General features: G+C 35.7%; 2 protein-coding genes across 2 annotated transcripts; both read left to right on the top strand.

The window, feature by feature from the left end:
• Window positions 1-7,617: 7,617 nt before the first annotated feature.
• Window positions 7,618-8,773, top strand: LOC115623038 (glycerol-3-phosphate phosphatase). Its single transcript, XM_030517215.1, has 2 exons — window positions 7,618-8,426; window positions 8,491-8,773. The coding sequence occupies exons 1-2, from the start codon at window positions 7,648-7,650 to the stop codon at window positions 8,681-8,683; spliced, it is 972 nt and encodes a 323-aa protein (XP_030373075.1). The 5' UTR covers window positions 7,618-7,647; the 3' UTR covers window positions 8,684-8,773.
• An 871-nt stretch (window positions 8,774-9,644) lies between these two features.
• Window positions 9,645-10,747, top strand: LOC115622992 (pyridoxal phosphate phosphatase). The gene is made up of 2 exons (XM_030517152.1): window positions 9,645-10,420; window positions 10,476-10,747. The coding sequence occupies exons 1-2, from the start codon at window positions 9,672-9,674 to the stop codon at window positions 10,654-10,656; spliced, it is 930 nt and encodes a 309-aa protein (XP_030373012.1). The 5' UTR covers window positions 9,645-9,671; the 3' UTR covers window positions 10,657-10,747.
• The last annotated feature ends 7,306 nt before the right edge of the window (window positions 10,748-18,053 follow it).

The following is an 18,053-nucleotide window of genomic DNA, read 5'->3' as shown; positions in this document are numbered from 1 at the left end:
AAAAAAAAACATTTTTCAAAAATTTTGTATTATTCTACTCTTTTCGAAATTTTTCTAAAATCAAGAATTTGTTTTATTTTTTATTTAAATGTACACATATATGCATGTGTTTAAAAATGTTGTGGTTTGAATACCAAACACTAAATAATTTTATAATACTGTTACCTTTAATTAATATTTTTGTGAAAGTGGTTTCACGGTATTTAAGAGTCGGAGCCTCACCATTCTAGCAGACCATTTTGTTGATTATACATCTGATTGGTTGGCCTTCTCCATTTAAATTGGCCCTTGGAGTCTTGCCTGCTGCTGTGTGCCTGTTTGTGTAGTTGGACTTGTTAGCTCTCTAGGTATGCAGTAAATGCAACTGCAGCATTTTCATCTGCTGCTGCTTCTGTTGTTGCTACTCTGCCTGTAAATCAATGCGTAACATTCTTGTTTTGGTGTTTGTGTGTGTGTGTGTTTGTATGGAAAATATGATTTATGAAACAGTCCACAGTTCGTGGCGACAACGGTCATGGCGGTCACGTTTGCTAGAATAGCACATGTGACGCACTCGGTGCCGACAAATGCAAACAATATCAACAATAACAGCAACTACTGCAACTACAAAAACTACAACAACTACAAGAACAACATCAACAAAGGGCAAATTGCAGTGTTGGTTTAAGTTAAACTTTCCTTTGGTTGCGTTATAAATTACAGTGATTGATGCGGCGGAAAGGCCGTATAGGTCACGGCATTAATTATTGTTCAAAAACAAAGAAGAATTTTAATTAATGTTCAACATTATCGAGCTACAATCGCGATGTGAAGTTGTGATTATAATAATGTATAGTAAACTTACATTTTTAAATTTTAAGCAGAACCTGAAATTAATATTATTAAATAAAATACATTACAATATACTTAATATTCCATTTAACTGTCAAAGTTACTAAAAGCTGAGGGAGAGCAGTTTATCATGACAGCACTTTATAATTGACAGTTTAACCTCACGACCCCTATTAGCGTATTAAACTCCATATAATCTATTAATGGCAAGCATCCTGTATACACAGTAATTTTTTTCCTTTGTAGAATGTGTTGCAATCCAAAACAAAGAAAAAATCAAATTAAAGCTAACACATTTATTTCACTTCACTAATGTTAAAAATCCTTAAATTGACGAGTAGTTACTGTTTTTGTTGTACAAGTATTTAGTTAATGTAGAGCTATAGTTATTTCAGCAGCTGGGTTATTAAATTCTAGCTTCTGACTTGTGGTTTAAAATTACATTATTTCTACTAAAGCCTTGTTCAACATACCAGTTGTTTACTCCTAAACGAGAATAATTGACAAGCATTCTGTAGCTGTGCTTTGTCCTTGAACTGGAATGCGGACAAGCTAGCTGTTCTCAGTGGGTACAAGATGCTGGTGTTTTACAACTAAAACGTACTTCCCTTTGTATTACCAACAAAACACTATTTTTATTGACTACGTTGAGAGGTTAACAACCCAGAAATGTTGTTGCCAGTCACAGCGTTTATTTGTGGCTGTTGCATTTGTAAAACATTTAAGTTTATTGAATCAATTTGCTGCTGATTGTTTTTTAAGATGCAATTGTAAGCGAATTTTGCCTCGTGCTTAAGTCTTTAACAAAATCGATGAAAATACAACAAAATTACATTCAATAAGAACTAAAAAACAAGTAAAAAAGCTAAAGTCGGGTGTCCCGACTTTGAAATACTCTGTATATGTACAATAATTATGGAAATTAAAAAAAGTAAGAGAATTAAAAAAAAAAATTTGATCGATTTTACCTTTTTTGATATTCGAACTCACGTAACAGGCATCTGGGACTAAAATTTTGTGTTCCTAGGTCTTATAGTCTCCGAGATATAGGCGATTATACGAATGGAAAATCGGGAAAACCCCCATAGGGGGGAAGTGGGGGGGAAAATCAAAAAAATAAAACAAACAAACTCGTATAGTGTACATACATAAGGCATCTTTGTGCAAAATTTGGTGTCTCTAGCTCTTATAGTCTCTGAGATCCAGGTGTTCATACGGACGGACAGACGGACAGACAGACAGCCAGGGATAGATCGACTCGTCTTGTTACGCTGATCAAGAATATATATACTTTGTGGGGTCTGCTACGCCTCCTTCTGCCTGTTACATTTTTCAGCTCCCGCAAACCTAATATACTTCTGTACATTTCATGTATAACTTGTGTATAACTATTCCTTCGTAGATTAGTTTTGCTCATATACAAGTACAAGTACATAGTTTGTTAAGTGAGCAAGTTATTTGCACATTTTCAACTTTCGACTACACGTGTCTAATTAGCCAAGAGTTAAGCAACAGCCATAGAATTATACCGAAATATATATACAAAATTATGTAGATAGCTCAGACAATTAGCGCTAAAAAGTAAAGCATGAGTAACATTAATAAGTTTCCCAGAATATAAATGTAGCATACTTTTGTGGATCTGTGTGTATATCGCACGCACAACTGAATAATTTGTGCAAATTTGACACAAATAGCTGTTGCCTAATGTGCTTTAATTTCACTTAATGTGCACACATTTAAAGTCTAACCACAAACAACAAAAGTTGAATGTTGACAATACGTATACGCCCTGTGTGGAGTGCCTTGCATTTACCTGTTGGTGGAGCCCGAAGCAGAACACTGATTGCTATTTAGTTGACTGCCTTGTGGCACGTGCCAGAACTTGATTATGCAAGTAGTTGGCAACTTGTCGAGTCATTTTTAGTTCTTTCTTTTGTTCCGACTTTATATTGAATTGTTCTACTGAGTGCAAGGCGCTTGGCTTTTCCGAGACGATTGGTTTATGGTTCGACAAGGTTTTAATTTTGTTGAGCATGCCAACAACTTGGCTTTTGAAGCTCATCCTGTGGTCTTATGTAAACATTGCAACCATCAAACAAACACTTAGACAAACTGTTTGTCAGACAACAAGCAGTCAGAGCTGACGATGCTGTAGATGCCGAAATCTTGAAATGTTGATACAAATACCAGACATGATTTAAAGTGGCCATCGAACCGTTTCTTTCTGTGGCATCTGCTTATAGCACTGTGCAACAAAATCTATAGATATATAAACTTTCTCTATTCGAAATGCTGCAACAGTAAGGTGTCTGATCAAATTTAAAAAATATATGCTACATGGATACATCTTGATAAAACATTTAAATAAAACCAAAGATTACTGAGCAGCAGAATTGCTTCAAAAGAATTGCAGAAATAAAAAACCAGTACCAAAAATAAATTTTCTATTCAATCTTATCTTATCTCTAAAACAAAAAATATCATCTAAAAGGTTCCGAAAATTTTAATCTTGAGCATTTTATTGAAGGATTTTATGGAAATAATGATGACTATTATAAAGAAGAAGATCTTAAAGAAAGAACTGAATACTAAATAGTCCAAAATACTAGAAGCTGTGTTTTTTAACATTTTTAAATCATAAAAGGCAAGAGCATACAGTTATTAGTTAATGTTTAAAACATTAATAATTAATTGCAGATATGTACATAATTTAATAAAATTGAAATTCGTTCTTTGTCATAAATTGTTTTTAGTATTTTAATTTAATTTTAATTTGAAAGCTTTCATTCGTTCTTTGAAGCTGTTTGTGTATTACTTTAAAAACTATAATTTTTGAAAAAGAAAAAGGTAGAATGTTTTTCTTTGTTGCATAGTTTAATGGAAATAAATGTTGATGCAGGGCAAAAGTGTCAAGTGCTTGCTTGTCTCATACAAATCATGTAAAAGCCAACTTGAAATTTGCTTAAGTAACTAAAAGTTACGATATTTAGGATGACGATTATGGTGGTGGTGGCGACGACGACTGCTGCTGCTCCTGTAATTGCCTTGAGCTGCAACCATGTGATTAGCATATAAATCAAGTTAAATTTGTTTCATTTTGTTGCTATTGCTGTTGCTGCTGTTTTTGTTTTGACCAACTTTTGTTCGCACTGTGCTGTCGAGGTATTAATTAGAAAAACAGACCCCAGGCAAACGTCAAAGAAATTAACTTAGACTTGTAAACTTAATAAAAAAGTTTTGTTGCTGCTGTTTTTTTTTTAGTCGTAATAAGTATGTAGCACATTAGCCCAGAGGCCAGTGGGCATGGTTCGCCAACTATATATACATAGGTATATATTATATGCAGGCATCGCAACATTGCCATCAGCGTCAATGAGGAGTCGAATAAAAAAGTTTGACAAACAACTTTTTGTGTAAATTTCATTTGCCACTTATTTTTTTTTTCTATTTTTCAATATGTCCAAAGTTCATGGCAGAAGAATGCATTCGCTGTGTGAGTCGATAGCCTACAAAAAATGTTAATGTTATTTAACGAAATTATATAATTTGTTGCAAAAGTTTGTCAGCACTGCCCACAGAACAAACTAAATGGAATAACCTTAATCCAAGAATTCATGTTGGTGCTGCAAAACATACGACTGAATATATTTGCTACAAAAGAAATTTGAAAAGTTTTGCAAAATTATGTAAATACAAGTATATGTGTAACGACACCGAGGATTATTTTCTTTCAAATACTGACTCATTTTTAGCAAGTCGTGGATTGATGTGAATTGGCTTAAAAATGTAATTTCATTCATTTATTGAATATTCCTATAATGATTCTTAAATCAATATCGCTAAATACCATGAAGTAAAAAATAAAAGTATTGTAAAAAACTGTTCAAGTGCCCATAGGCAAGGGCCATGCAAGGCTGGCTGCTCTGTCTCCACTGTAAATGTGGGGCCTGGAAAATTATCTTTAAATATAATTCTACTCCATAAATTACAGTAGACTTATCGATACCTTCTTACAAGCATTGTAAGTGGCAGGCCGACTTCCGTGCTCTCGGAGATCCAAGCGGCGTTTAAGTAAGTAATGCTAAGTAATCACCTATTAATGTAGATATTTTGACGACTTCATATTATCACTTGTATATGGAAACATAGAAGGTAACTACATTGCAAACGAGCTGGGAAGGGAAATATCTTTCCTTCAAACAGGAAACGGACTAGGGCTCTTCAGCGCGGTAGGAATAACATTCCGAACCCTGGATGATCGAAATATCAGTAGTTTAGGTAGATAGTTTTGGGTAACTGTAAGCTTCGAAAAGCAAAAATGCGAAAACTAAAATTTGTTTCCAGGCTGTAAACTTTTTCGTTAGTTTTCGTTGTAAGTCATTCTAGCGGCATAATGTCATAAATAAAAGAGAACACCTATACCTCTTTTAGATAATTTATTTTTGTAAATTGTTTGTACTTACAACCTTGTTTTTTTTTTAGTTTAAACACATAGAGACATTTGGTCATTTTTAATGTACTATAAACCTAATTAAAATAGCAGCTAATACCAGCATTAACATTTTTTTGGGAAATTCCTTTCTGCTGCTCGAGGCGTAAATGCCGATAGCTGATAGAGAATGTGTTTGGTTTGAAAACAAACCAGAAAAGGGCGTTGTTTGCTATATTTTAACTGCACCGTTGGCTATTTGTGTTCGCCTCGGGGTAGGCTAGTGTCCCTTTCCACCAAACATTTGCTCTTCAGTCCCCATTTCTGGGCACGGCCCGGCAATTTTGGACACCGGCCTTAATTGCGTTCATATTTGTGCCGGAAATGCTATTTGGCCAGTTACTAGGCTTGCGGCTATTTGATGCGGTTCGGCGCAAAAGGAAAATAGCGAAAAAAAAACAGCCGACAACAATAACAGCAATTGCAAGAAATCCGCTAAATTTTGGCAGATTTATGCGCATTACGGAGCTGAATTGCCTAGGGCGAGCAAAGGAATTTAATGAATTTATACGAAGGTGCGGCGACCAGCTAGAGTCGGCTTTAAAAATCGGACACACAAATACCGATGGCAGCAACATGGCTAAATGCCATTTTAATTGGCGCGAGGGGGCGAGACGGGCTCGAGCGCAGATTCACGGACAACAATTGTCAACCCACTGTGTCCAACCCACAGTGTGGCACTTGTGAGACATGAGTGGCGGCACCCAGGGGAATTGGGCCGCGCTCTCAACGGGACAACGGCGGCGCTTCATTAGTGCTGAAAGCCGTGTTGAGTTTCTTCCAGGGCTGAAATCATCTTTGAGTGAGCCAGTTCCAAAACAAGATGGAATGTTATGGTCGAGCAAGCCCGACAATAAAAAAGTATCCTCATTCCAAACCAACTCTCGCCGCTTGTGAGTCTTAAATAACGTGGAGTTAAACAATTATTGGATTACATAAATAACGCTGCTGGTCTAATCGATGACCGCATTTCAATCTATGGTCTGAACTCATTTAAGCTTATAAAGTTTTTAATAATATGCTTAAATATAAACATACTATCTGAAGTCTTTCGAACAGTGTGCTTTCCCTAGAGAAGTAAAAAGAAGAGATTCAGAACCGACATTTAACATGTTTGCTAAAAATCAAAATTTTAATTTAATCGATTAATCGTTAAAGTTAAGGGCAAACTTGAATTGTCAATTAATTACTTGATAAAGGTAAATAAAATTAATAATTGGAAAAATTGTGTTGGCTTTGAGAAGAAAAGACGAAGAAAGTTGGACAATTTGTCGCCACTCTGCTGATTTCAAATATTAGTTAATTTTCAGAATCAGATTCAGAATTAATTACTTAACTGAAACACTATTTTCAGTGTTGCACAAAAGTAGTTGAAAACACTAAAGAATCAAATAAACACACAAACTGGCAATTCAGTTAGTTAGCCTTTGACTGGCAACAGACGGAACAGACGTTTTTATTTTGATGATAATTTTTTTTAGACATGATTCGTGATTTTTAATTCGTATTTATTATTATGTTGCGAATTGGCTTGCAGTTTCGGCCATAACATGACAATTTTATCGGGTGCTGTTCAACAGACGATTGAATCGTTTCGTCTCGTCATGATGATTAGCAATATTATTTGGAAATTTTTGAGAAATTTATTTTAATTTCTTTGTGTAAATGGTTTTAAAAAAGAGATGACAGTATATGAATTTAAATTTTAAAAGACATATTTTAAAATATATTATTATTTATCATATATTATTAATTACTTTTTGTGGAAGTGGGATCGGGTATTTATTTCCCTAAAGCTACTAAGATTTAATACGTTAAATTTAATTTATGTATGCAAATATACTTTTTAAGGCGCACTATTTTCTACCCTCATTTGAATAGAAACCTGCATGAGAACGACTTTGAATCAGACTTGTGAACCGGAATATGATGATTAAGCTTCTTGTTTATAGTATACTACTCGCCAAAATTTTGAAGTGATTTCAGCCCTGTTTTCGGTGTCTTGGTCTTCACTTCACGCAATTAAAAGTTGTGCCCGCGACTTGCAAGTTGGCGTCGCTGCTGGCAGCTCGAGCAATGCCAAAATAATAAATGTGCAAAGTTTAGCGAGTTAAATGTGGCTGCAGTCGTCGCCACCCCAATGTCCCAATGTCAGTCATTCAAAGAGGCAATTGTCCGTGGAGGGGCTTCATGTTGCAAGTGATTTAGGCACCAAAGGAATCCAATTTACGTAGACAAAAGTACACAGGCATTGAAAAGTCAGAGCAAAACTTACTTTCGTTTAACTCAAACCAAACCAACCCAACCCGATTCCAGACAACAACATGAATTTAGCCTTTTGTCGCACCGTTCAACAGCAAAAAAAGGGCTGCTGCAAGCTTCTGACCCTCAACAAGTACAGTGTGCAACAGTGGCTGAAGAGCTTCGACGCGATCATCTATGACGCAGATGGTGTGCTGTGGCGCACCGACAAGGAACTGGAGGGTGCATCGGCCACATTTAATGCGCTGCGAGCTATGGGGAAACGTGCATATATCTGCACCAATAACTCAACTAAATCCCATCTGGGCATTTGTAAGAAGGCCCAGGATATGGGAATATTGATTGAGGAGCATGAGGTGTTGACTTCTGCTCAGGCGTTGGCTCGCTTTTTGGCTGAGAAAAAGTTCAAGAAGAAGGTGTATATCATGGGTGAGGAGGGTATCGGTGCCGAGTTGCGTGCCGTCGGCATAGAACACTTGCCCATTGGCAAGGAAGTCATGTTTGGACCCGATATGTATGAATATGCGAAGGCGATGCCGTTAGATAAAGATGTGGGCGCTATAGCTGTTGGCGAGGATAGGGATTTTAGTGTGCCCAAATTAACAAAAGTCGCCTGTTACCTAACCGATCCGAGTGTCATGTTTTTGGCTACCAATCGTGATATAGCATTTCCAGTGGCCAAGGGGCGTTACGTGCCAGGCGCGGGTGTCCTAGTCGCCACCGTAAAGGCCATCACAAAACGTGCACCCATGACCTGCGGCAAACCAAATCCCTATATGTGCAATCAGTTGTTGCGAGAGGGCAACATAAAGCCGGAACGCACCCTAATGGTCGGTGATACGTAAGTCCCCATTGTGCCATGGTTGAACTCTGGAAATTATACTAATCTCTTAAATTCTATTCAGCGTTTATACAGACATACAGTTTGGTTACAATTGCGGCTTTCAAACCCTCCTTGTGGGCTCTGGTGTCAGCACCCTAGATGATGTGAAAAAGCTGCAGAGCTCAAAGCAACCACGTGCCTATCAGCAAGTGCCCGATCTTTATGTGCCTAAGCTCTCAGATCTGCTCAAATTTTTACCTTCACGCAATGGTTGATTTGAGTAAATACATTTTCATTGATTCAATAAATCTGAAAATTGTAGATTTGAACTGAAAGTGAAAAAAATCCAAAAGCAATCAATCTAATGAGTTTGTTTTATTGATCTTTATTGATATTCAAAAGGGAAATGGGAATTCAAAATGTTGGCTGGAATTCTTGTATGTAATACACTGAAGGATCCGCGTAGCAAACCCCCACTAAGTACCAGTATATATGTATTCTCTTTTCGTCCATTTTCTTCTTCTTGTAACATAATTTTTTATTTTGATTGGATTAGATGCTACGAGTATGACTAGAATTCCAAAAATTTGTAAATCTCTGCTTGGGTATGCCTGAAAATGTTGTTCTCAATTCCCCCAAACAATAATATTTTTTGTTTGAAAATTTTAAAACTAAAAGTCCTGAAAGAGAATAGAAGCTGACCGAACATTTTTGCAGCAAACCGCTTGTTGATAAAAATATATCTTTAATTATATTTTATAAAATGTTCAAACTATTCTATAATCAAACATAATTTCTAGTCTTGGATAAAAAAAGAGGATTTTTGAGTCAACACAACTTTATATTGCATGAAATAGTGAAATTTATTTTTTTGTAATAGCCCCAATGGGTCAACAATACCTCACAATAATACGTTATTTCCAATTTCCAATAGGCATTACAATTACATTTGTATAAGTTATTACCAGATGATTATATCTGCGATCACAACCAATAGACAAACTTCTAAAGGAAGCATTCAGAATGGACTACAACGACATTGAAGAGTATGGATAAAAGGTATTTGGAGCCTTATAAAAATTAAAATAAAAATGTTTTATGTTTTCGGAAACCTTAAGCTTTTCATATCCAAATATAGTCATACGTCAAGTATTTAATACTCAAAGTCAAAATAAATGTCTGACCGCACAGGAATCAGTTTTGAATCCGGCATTACAAAATTTAGAATTCAATTAGTCGCCTTCCAACTTTTAGCCTTCGGTCATGTTCAAACAGAGCTGTACGAATCTGAAGAAGCTTCCCAAACAGCGCGTTCGCAAATGGCTTGGTGGCATCGAGACAATTATTTTCGATGCAGATGGTGTGCTGTGGAGCTTCGGTGAAGCGATTAAGGGTTCTGTGGACACATTTAACTTGATACGTTCTCTGGGTCGGAACACCTTTGTGGCAACCAATAATTCGGAGGCATTGACCGAAACTCTAGTGAAGAAGGCTCTGGGCTTTGGCTATGAATTGAAAGAACAGGAACTGATCTCGTCGTCCATGTCCATTGCAAACTTTTTAGCCTCGCGGCAGTTTCAAAAGAAGGTCTACGTGATTGGAGAGCAGGGTGTTGCCGATGAGTTGGCCAAGGTTGGCATATGCTCGGAGTTCAAGATTAAAGATGAGCTGACAGTGCCCAGTAAACAGTTCGCAGCCGAAATGGAAATCGATGAGGATGTAGGCGCTGTTGTTGTGGCCAAGGACGATAATTTTTCGGTAGCAAAGATCATACGAGCTTGCAACTATTTGCAGAATCCAAAGACACTCTTTCTGGCCACTTGCGTCGATGCCTCCTATCCGATAGGTGTGGGTAATCGGATTATTGTCGGTGCGGCCGCCATGTTAGCAGCCGTACAAGCCATATGTAAACGCAAGCCCCTAATTCTGGGGAAACCGAATCCTCTAATGGCGGCCGAATTGCTACAGTGTGGCGTCATTAAGCCGGAAACGACGCTCATGGTCGGGGACACGTAAGTGGCAGAACGATTGATGATAATTATATAATAATTGGCCTCCTACCTAAAGCCTTCACACGGACATAGCCTTTGGTTGTAACTGCGGTTTCCACACAATGTTGGTGGGCACCGGTGTTAGCTCGTTAAAGGAGGCGCAAGCCCTGATCGAGGATGATGATGACAAGAAGAAGAACATGATACCGGATACATATTTACCCAGTGTGTGCGACCTTCAAGAGTTTTTGTGTTAGTTTCTTTGTACATAATTAAAATTTGGTCTTCAATAGAGAAACAATCCCATAACTATCACATATAGAAGAAAATGGTATTTGCTAAAAACAATCTTATTTTTATATTATTTATTGATTATCAAAATCAGATAAATTTCTTGCAAAATATAAGTGTACGCTGATGGGTTTTGATTCAATATCAAGTTGTTATTGACTATTAAAAAAAAATTTAAAATAATTTTTAGTTTTTGTATAAGTTTTTGTTTGGGCTTTTTTTATGTAGAAGAACGGAACACGACTCTTTTTTACCTTCTACCCAAAGGGATAGAAAGTATAGAAGCAAGTCTAAATCTAAAGAAAATCTATCGCCCTTATTTTTTAACAAAAAGGTATTAACATTAATAACCACCCCGTTTCTAAAAAGGTTGGAATTAGGGCTGCAAGTAATTTAAACATATATTAATAACATACAATTTTTCTTAAACACAAGCTGACCTTTAAAATTTAGAGTCTAAATTCTTAATTTCTTAATTTTAAAACGTGTTCGCAATTAAGGGTGTTTTTAATTTTCGACAGAATCTAGAAATGTTTCAGTGCAGATTTTAAATTATGTGAGTGTGACGAGAGGGGGAGGCAAAGGGATTCCGCTGTGCATACAAATTACAAAATTATTTGTGCCATGAAAAATCAATATATCAACCTCGATCCCTAGCCCCTGCCCTAAGCGTTCGTCGATAACAAATTTGTTTTCATTTTTCCTCCCCTCCCCACTATCATTGAAATGTTTGCGGCCTAGAAGCGTTGCTCTCATTCAGCACTGTGAATCCTTGTCAAGAGTCGCACTAGAAAGTGCAACCACAATACGAGCCAAAAGACAACAACTACTGTAAGTAGTTGGAGCTCACAACACTTGGCCAGCTTGTGAGGCCTAGGGCAGTTTTCAAGGGTCCTGCCTTGTCCACACACGCAAACACACACACATCCACTCACACGCCCATCAAACGTTTTAGGCTGAAAAGAAAAGGGCAAGAGGCTAAAACACACAAAAATCCATTTGCCACACAATGGTGTGGAGTGCGTGCATAGATATCTCTTTCGGAATCAACAATTTAGAGCTTCGGTTGGGCTTTCATTTTGAAATTTAAGTCAGCAGTTTTCGAGATAGACTCTTTAGAGGATGAATAGAATAATCCAGATACACGGGTACGATGTTAGATACTAAGTAATGAGGATTTGATTCGCCAGTCAAGCATAATTAAATTTTCTTAGACTAAAAATTAATAAGCAAAGTTTATAAGTTCAGTCCGCATGCGGTCATAAATTCTAGTGAAAACGTTAATGTAGAATGAGAATTACAATAAGCTGTTATTTAAGTATGAACTAATTATTAAAGTACGCCATCGTTTATTTATGAACTTATTTCTTGACTTCACTACGTTATTTCTTCGGTCAAACGTTTAATGGAAAGTGAATTAAGGAATAAATACAAGAGTGATCAGTGTGTGTAAAAATTTACAATATGGCTATATAATAAAGCCTGTCTCATTTTCAACAACAATCCGATTCAATTGATTTTAAATATTTATAAATTCTTTCCCTCTGTAGTTATTAGGTTCTCAAGTCAAGCCGGGTATTGGGTCTGATAATGCGTATTTAAGCTTTTTTCTCACACGAAACTTAGTATTAAGTCTTTGAACATAGATATTTATTAATTTTTATACTAAAATGTAAACCAATTCAAGCACAGAGAGCTCTCAATCGTTCGTCTTTATTCCGCCCACCATTGTTTTGAGTAGCTTGGGCTATGAAATAAATGTACGCTCATTTGCGATTAAAACTTCATTAAGCAAAGTGCGTTTGGCGTATAATTCTAAGCAATTAACGTAAAGGAAATTAAAAATGGCGAAAGGAGTCCACAAAATTTGTAAAAATAAATTTGCAAATCAAGTCGAATTTAAAAAAAAAAAGTCTATTGAAAATCTTGCCTGCCAGCAAAGAAATTGAGTAGCACTTTAAATTGAAGTTATTTTAAAATATTTTGTTAGGCACTAAGTCTGATTAAGCTAATTTATATGGTCGATCTGTCTTTTCATACCCAATAATACAATGGTCAGGATTTGTTTGTGCTGCAAACATTGATTAATATCCGTTATTTAATCAAGAACTGACGCGTTATAACATTGATTTCTTGCTTGTTCAGCATATTGCTACGATGATAGAGTTGTTGTTGTATACATGTACATACTTACATATGTTTAATGTAAGCAGGCAGCAACACTACAGTTTAGGGTTTTAGTAAAATGGCTGGGGTGGTTACTATGTTTAGTTACAACATTTCAACAATTTCGCTTGGTTACACATGCTATATGTGTTTGTTCAGTTTAGTGGCGACTGGTCTTCGGGTAAAATAAAATTGCCACGGAAGTTTATAGGTAAATAATTTTACTACAAATCATTGTGTATTAAGATAATTATTAAATGTTTTTTTTCCTCTATTAATTATGTTTGTAATTAGACACTATTTTTTATGAAGTCATTGCGATGCAACATTTTCGAGCTTTCGCTTTCACTTAAATATAACTTTTTTAAATACAATTAAAAAAAGAAATGTCTCGAGGTGTCGTTGACAAAGTTTTCTGTAAAACATACAGAAAATACAAAATATAAATGAAAATCTCTTGAACCAATTTTTGATTTCTTTATGCAAGGAAATTTTTGAAAACTGGTTTTAAGCAATAATTGAAAAAAATATATTTTATAATGTGCGAAGATTTCAAAATACAATTTTAAAAATAAAGACATTTAAGCACAACAAATAAAATGTTGTAAATTTCATTTTCTTGAAATTGTGGTTACTGTAAGCATTTGCACCACTGTGCGGTATATGTCGAGCGGCTCGACTCGAGCGGTTAAAAATGTGGCCCACAAAATCTGTAGCATACTTGTCAGCGCCGCCACGCGAGTTTTTTTTTTGTGGCTCCTTTTGTGTTTCTGTGTTCGTTTTGTTGTTGGTGGCCTATCTCTGACACATGGCCTATGTGTTGGCTGCTGCCTCATAGGCCGTGCATTGTTTAACGCCCACACAATTGTCGGCTATCTGACTGTTGGACGGGTGGACAGACAAGCTGGCTTGCAATTACGGCCATTCAAAGCTAATTATGTGTGCGTGACTGCGACAACGACAACAACAGCGCACGGTATACTCGGCTTTGGCTTTAATTTTGCTAACAGCGTACGCAAGTAACTTTAGATCTCTTGCTGGCAGATAGGAGCGCTGTTACCTCCTCCGCCCCATCCTTCCGCGGTACTACTCCCTCCATTGTCATTTCAGATAAAGTAGAGCCTGGGGAATTTACTGGCATTGTTGTTCCTACTATTGCTGCTGCTGCCTGCTACTTTAATATAAAATCGCGTCCATAGCATGAACATGAAAGCCAAGCTCGAGTTGCTTTAGCTTCCTTGTGCAACACTGTGCACAAAAACATTGTCAAGTTTTGTGCCCCATCATCGATGAAGACGCTGATGATGACAATGATGATGATGATGATGACGATGGTTAGTTGTTCGGTGGCTTCAAGTTGACAACGCATAACAAGGGCGGGCAGTTAATTAATTAGGAAACAACACCATGACAGGGTCAACACTTCAACATCAAAACTGTGACAAAACAAAATTTGTATCATTAGTCAAAGGCAGGCCTCGGAAGCAGCATCATAGCCATGGCTCATCAACACTTAAGGCTAAACGATAATCCGGTCGGCATTAAAAGCGCATCAAATTGTTTAGACTGGTTGCTGTTGTCATTGGCAATGTCAGAAAAAGTTATCAAAACCGCACAAATGGGCACTAAAAATAAAGACGCTGGGCGGCAGAGTTGTATATATATATATATATGTATATATACATATGTATGTATGCTTCTAGGATGCTTGTGTCTCGTCTCAACGACCTCTCACTGTTGACATTATCCAAACTGATTTATTATCGTTAAGCCACGCGACACTTAAATGTGGCAAGTACAATAAAGTTTGTTCGCTGCTTTCGTTTTGGCAGCTGCATAAACAACAACAAAAGCAACAGAGACATCAACAAAAACAACAGCTTGGAACCCGCTGGCATTTCTATGGGACAGTAGACCTTCCTCGAGTTGGCCATTTCACGAATTAAAAATTTTTTTTAATCCCCTGCCTCTATTTGGAATCTGGCAATCAAATCTGTCAATTTTTTAAACAGTTTTTAGCTAAACTGTGTATTTTAGAGCAGTAGGACGAAACTAAAAATAAAATATAAAGGAATGATTTAATGTTTTTTATTGCAACCTATCCTGCACAGGCCTATTTAATACATGTATAAATGCCTTACATATTAATGTAAGTAATTGTAATAATAGCAGTAAAATTAATATAGAAAATAAATTAAAAAATATTTTACGGAACACCTGAAAAAAAAGAAAAAGCTTTTAATGCTTTTGATTACATATACTATCACAAAACTTCACCTTTAGAGATAAAAAATGTTGTTGCTGCAGCTCGAATCATATTCTAAATTTAGACATTTAGGTACGTTTCAGTGTTCTCTTTAAATCATTGTAATGGGCCATGATTTCTCAGCTTAAAGAAAAGTAGCGCCAATTTCAAGATGTTTTACTGTTCGTTTTGGATGACATTTTTCGTAGCATACTTTAGGGGTTGTACCAACCCCGTGGGCCACATAAATTGTTTGGCTTTAATTAGTTATGCATTTATTGTAGTATTATTACAATTATACTTTATTTATACTTATGGTACGCTTATAAGCTGCACTCACGTAAGCCTCGCAATTCAATTTAGCAGGTGTGCCAAACAAAAAGATGTACATACTATGTATATATGTACTTCGTATACTTTATATATATATTTCTGTCAGTCCCTTCCAACACATTCTGCACCATGAGTGCTGAAATACTTTAGCAATAAGTGTGTCTGTGTGTCTGTGTGTGCGTGTTCTTATTGTTATGATTACGGGATATTATTAAAATTCCTTTGTGTGCTTGTACATTATTACCAACGACTTGGCTTCGGCGACGACACCAAAGCCGACATCTAGACAACGTGCTTAGCATAAGCAAATATGTAAAGCTGTCAGGTAGCAGCCTGAGATTTGCGCTCGCTCAGCACTAGCTTGGCATTTGACACAGTTTTTCAATTATTATTGCCGTATAATATTCGGCATTTTCACGCCCAGTTGTCGGCAGCTGTCAGCTTTGGATTAATAGCCCTAGCACCATATTAAAGGCAAACCTCTCGTTTGTTGAAGCATTTCTATAGCTACATTCAAATGTAGAATATAGGAATAACTTTTACGATGCGTCTAATTTCGAAAATGGATAAAAAATGAGCTTACTACAAAGCTAACTAGTATATTCACGATCATCATGGTGGGATGAATAGAATCTTTGAATCCTTAAAATATTGAACTTGTACGACTTCAGTTACTTCCTATTGGGCCTAAAGAAGTTCCAATAGCCTTCTAAAATGTCAGCAGAACTTTGAAAGCTTGATAAATTCCATTAAAATGTCAATTTGAGAAGCAGAAAAAAACCTAAAGATGTTATTTTATAATTATTATAATTATTATTTATAATTATTAGCAAGCTCAATCGGTTCTTAAATAGCCAAAAATATTTTTTAAGTAAATTTGTCTTTAAGATAAATTTTATAAATCTTAATCGAATTTGAATAAAAACAGTTCTAGTTTTTTAGATTCAAGAATACACGCAACTGATTTTACTTACATTAAAGAAACAACAAATTTAATTACGAAAAACCTCAAAGCATTTAAACAATTTCAATGAATTTATCTTTAAGCAACAACTTTATTTATTTAAAAAAGTTCCCGTGCCAAGTGTTTTAAGTAGAGCTTTTGATGAAATCCCAATGCAGGCTACAGAGCATCCCATTGCCGTTAAGCTACATCAATCTTTTATTATTATTTTTATATGCATGAATATATAGAAGAGATACTTACATCTGCGCTGGGCTCCGATTCGCAATGTAAATTGAATTTTAAGTGGCCATCACAACAGCTCGTTACCATTTTCAATTTAAATATATATGGTACGTATATACTTATGTGTGTTCTTTTGTCTACTATGCTTTTACTATAATGTCTTCTTCGTTGGCGTGTGTGCATTAAATTTGAAAATCCATGCAAACAAATTGGTGCAAATTGATGGAATCATTTTATCGGCTGGAGAGAAGCGCTATTATGTATGGAGTGTATTCTCACCACTTTCCCAGCTCAAATAGAAACACTATGTATTCAAAGTATGAATTCATCAGTTGGTTTTTTTTTTAATTTTTATTCACGCTCAGCTCTTTATATTTATTTGATTTTGTTTACTGTCTGTGTAAACGATGTAGTTTAAATTTGTCTATACAATTTTTAAGATTAAACTAAAACTATTTAAATATATGTATATATTTAAATTAATTTTAATTTGCAATTTCATGGCTGTAAGCATTGTAAATTTTAAGTCGGAAGTATTTACAAAAACCACTTAACAATACAAAGAGGATCAAATGTGTAATTCGTATTTTATATATTTTGATACAATTTGCGAACACCTGAATATGTCTTTTTATAGAGTTTTGTTTTTTATTAGTGTTTGTTTGTCTGTCTGTGTGTGTATTTATTTTATTCTTTCATCAAATTGAGCTACTTTGGTGTTAGAAAAGAAAAAGCCTATAAAAACAAATTGTCAACATTTCTTCGACTGTCAGTGACCGGAACTTTTAAGTTTGCTGCTAAAAACTTTTCTGACAACTTGACATATTTCCAGACCCAACCGACCAAAGGCGAACTCTGCAAAATATGAAGTGCTATCGATAACAGAAAATTGAAAAGTTTTATACAATTTAAAGCGTGCCAGCATCAAAGCATCATTTATCAAGTTAACTGCAAGGAGATATTTAATTAAAAGCCAAAACTCGTTGCCAATAAATAAAAGTTTTGCAGTGGCGAACGCATAATAAAAACACGCGAATTAAATTGGGAGGGGTGAAGAAGAGAGGTGAAGGGGGGAAAACAAAGAGAGAAAGCAAAATGCTTGGTATGCTTGTTCTTCGTGGGTCGATTGGTGGAGTGTAACACCATTAAAGAAAAAGTTTGTTTAACCCGAAAAGAAAAGTTTTGCAGCTTAATTTGGCGCAAAAGTGAAAACAAATTCAATTGATTGGCAAACTGTGAAAAATTAAAAGGTCTTCACATTTTCTGTATTTGATTAAAGTAGTTGCTAGAGTAAAGTATACAATAGAGCAGATTGGAGCAGAGTTTAATAGAGTAGTGATACGGTCAAGCAGACAAACTAATTTCACAAAAATTCGACGAATTTTACAAGCGAGCTTTGAAAAGTAAGAGTAAACATATATTTTAGTACA

Source organism: Scaptodrosophila lebanonensis, unplaced genomic scaffold (assembly GCF_003285725.1).
Source record: "Scaptodrosophila lebanonensis strain 11010-0011.00,11010-0021.00 unplaced genomic scaffold, SlebRS2 tig00000043-arrow-pilon, whole genome shotgun sequence".
NCBI classification, from domain to species: domain Eukaryota; kingdom Metazoa; phylum Arthropoda; class Insecta; order Diptera; family Drosophilidae; genus Scaptodrosophila; species Scaptodrosophila lebanonensis.
The sequence above is the reverse complement of the archived record's forward strand: the minus strand, read 5'-3'. Positions and strand labels throughout refer to the sequence as shown.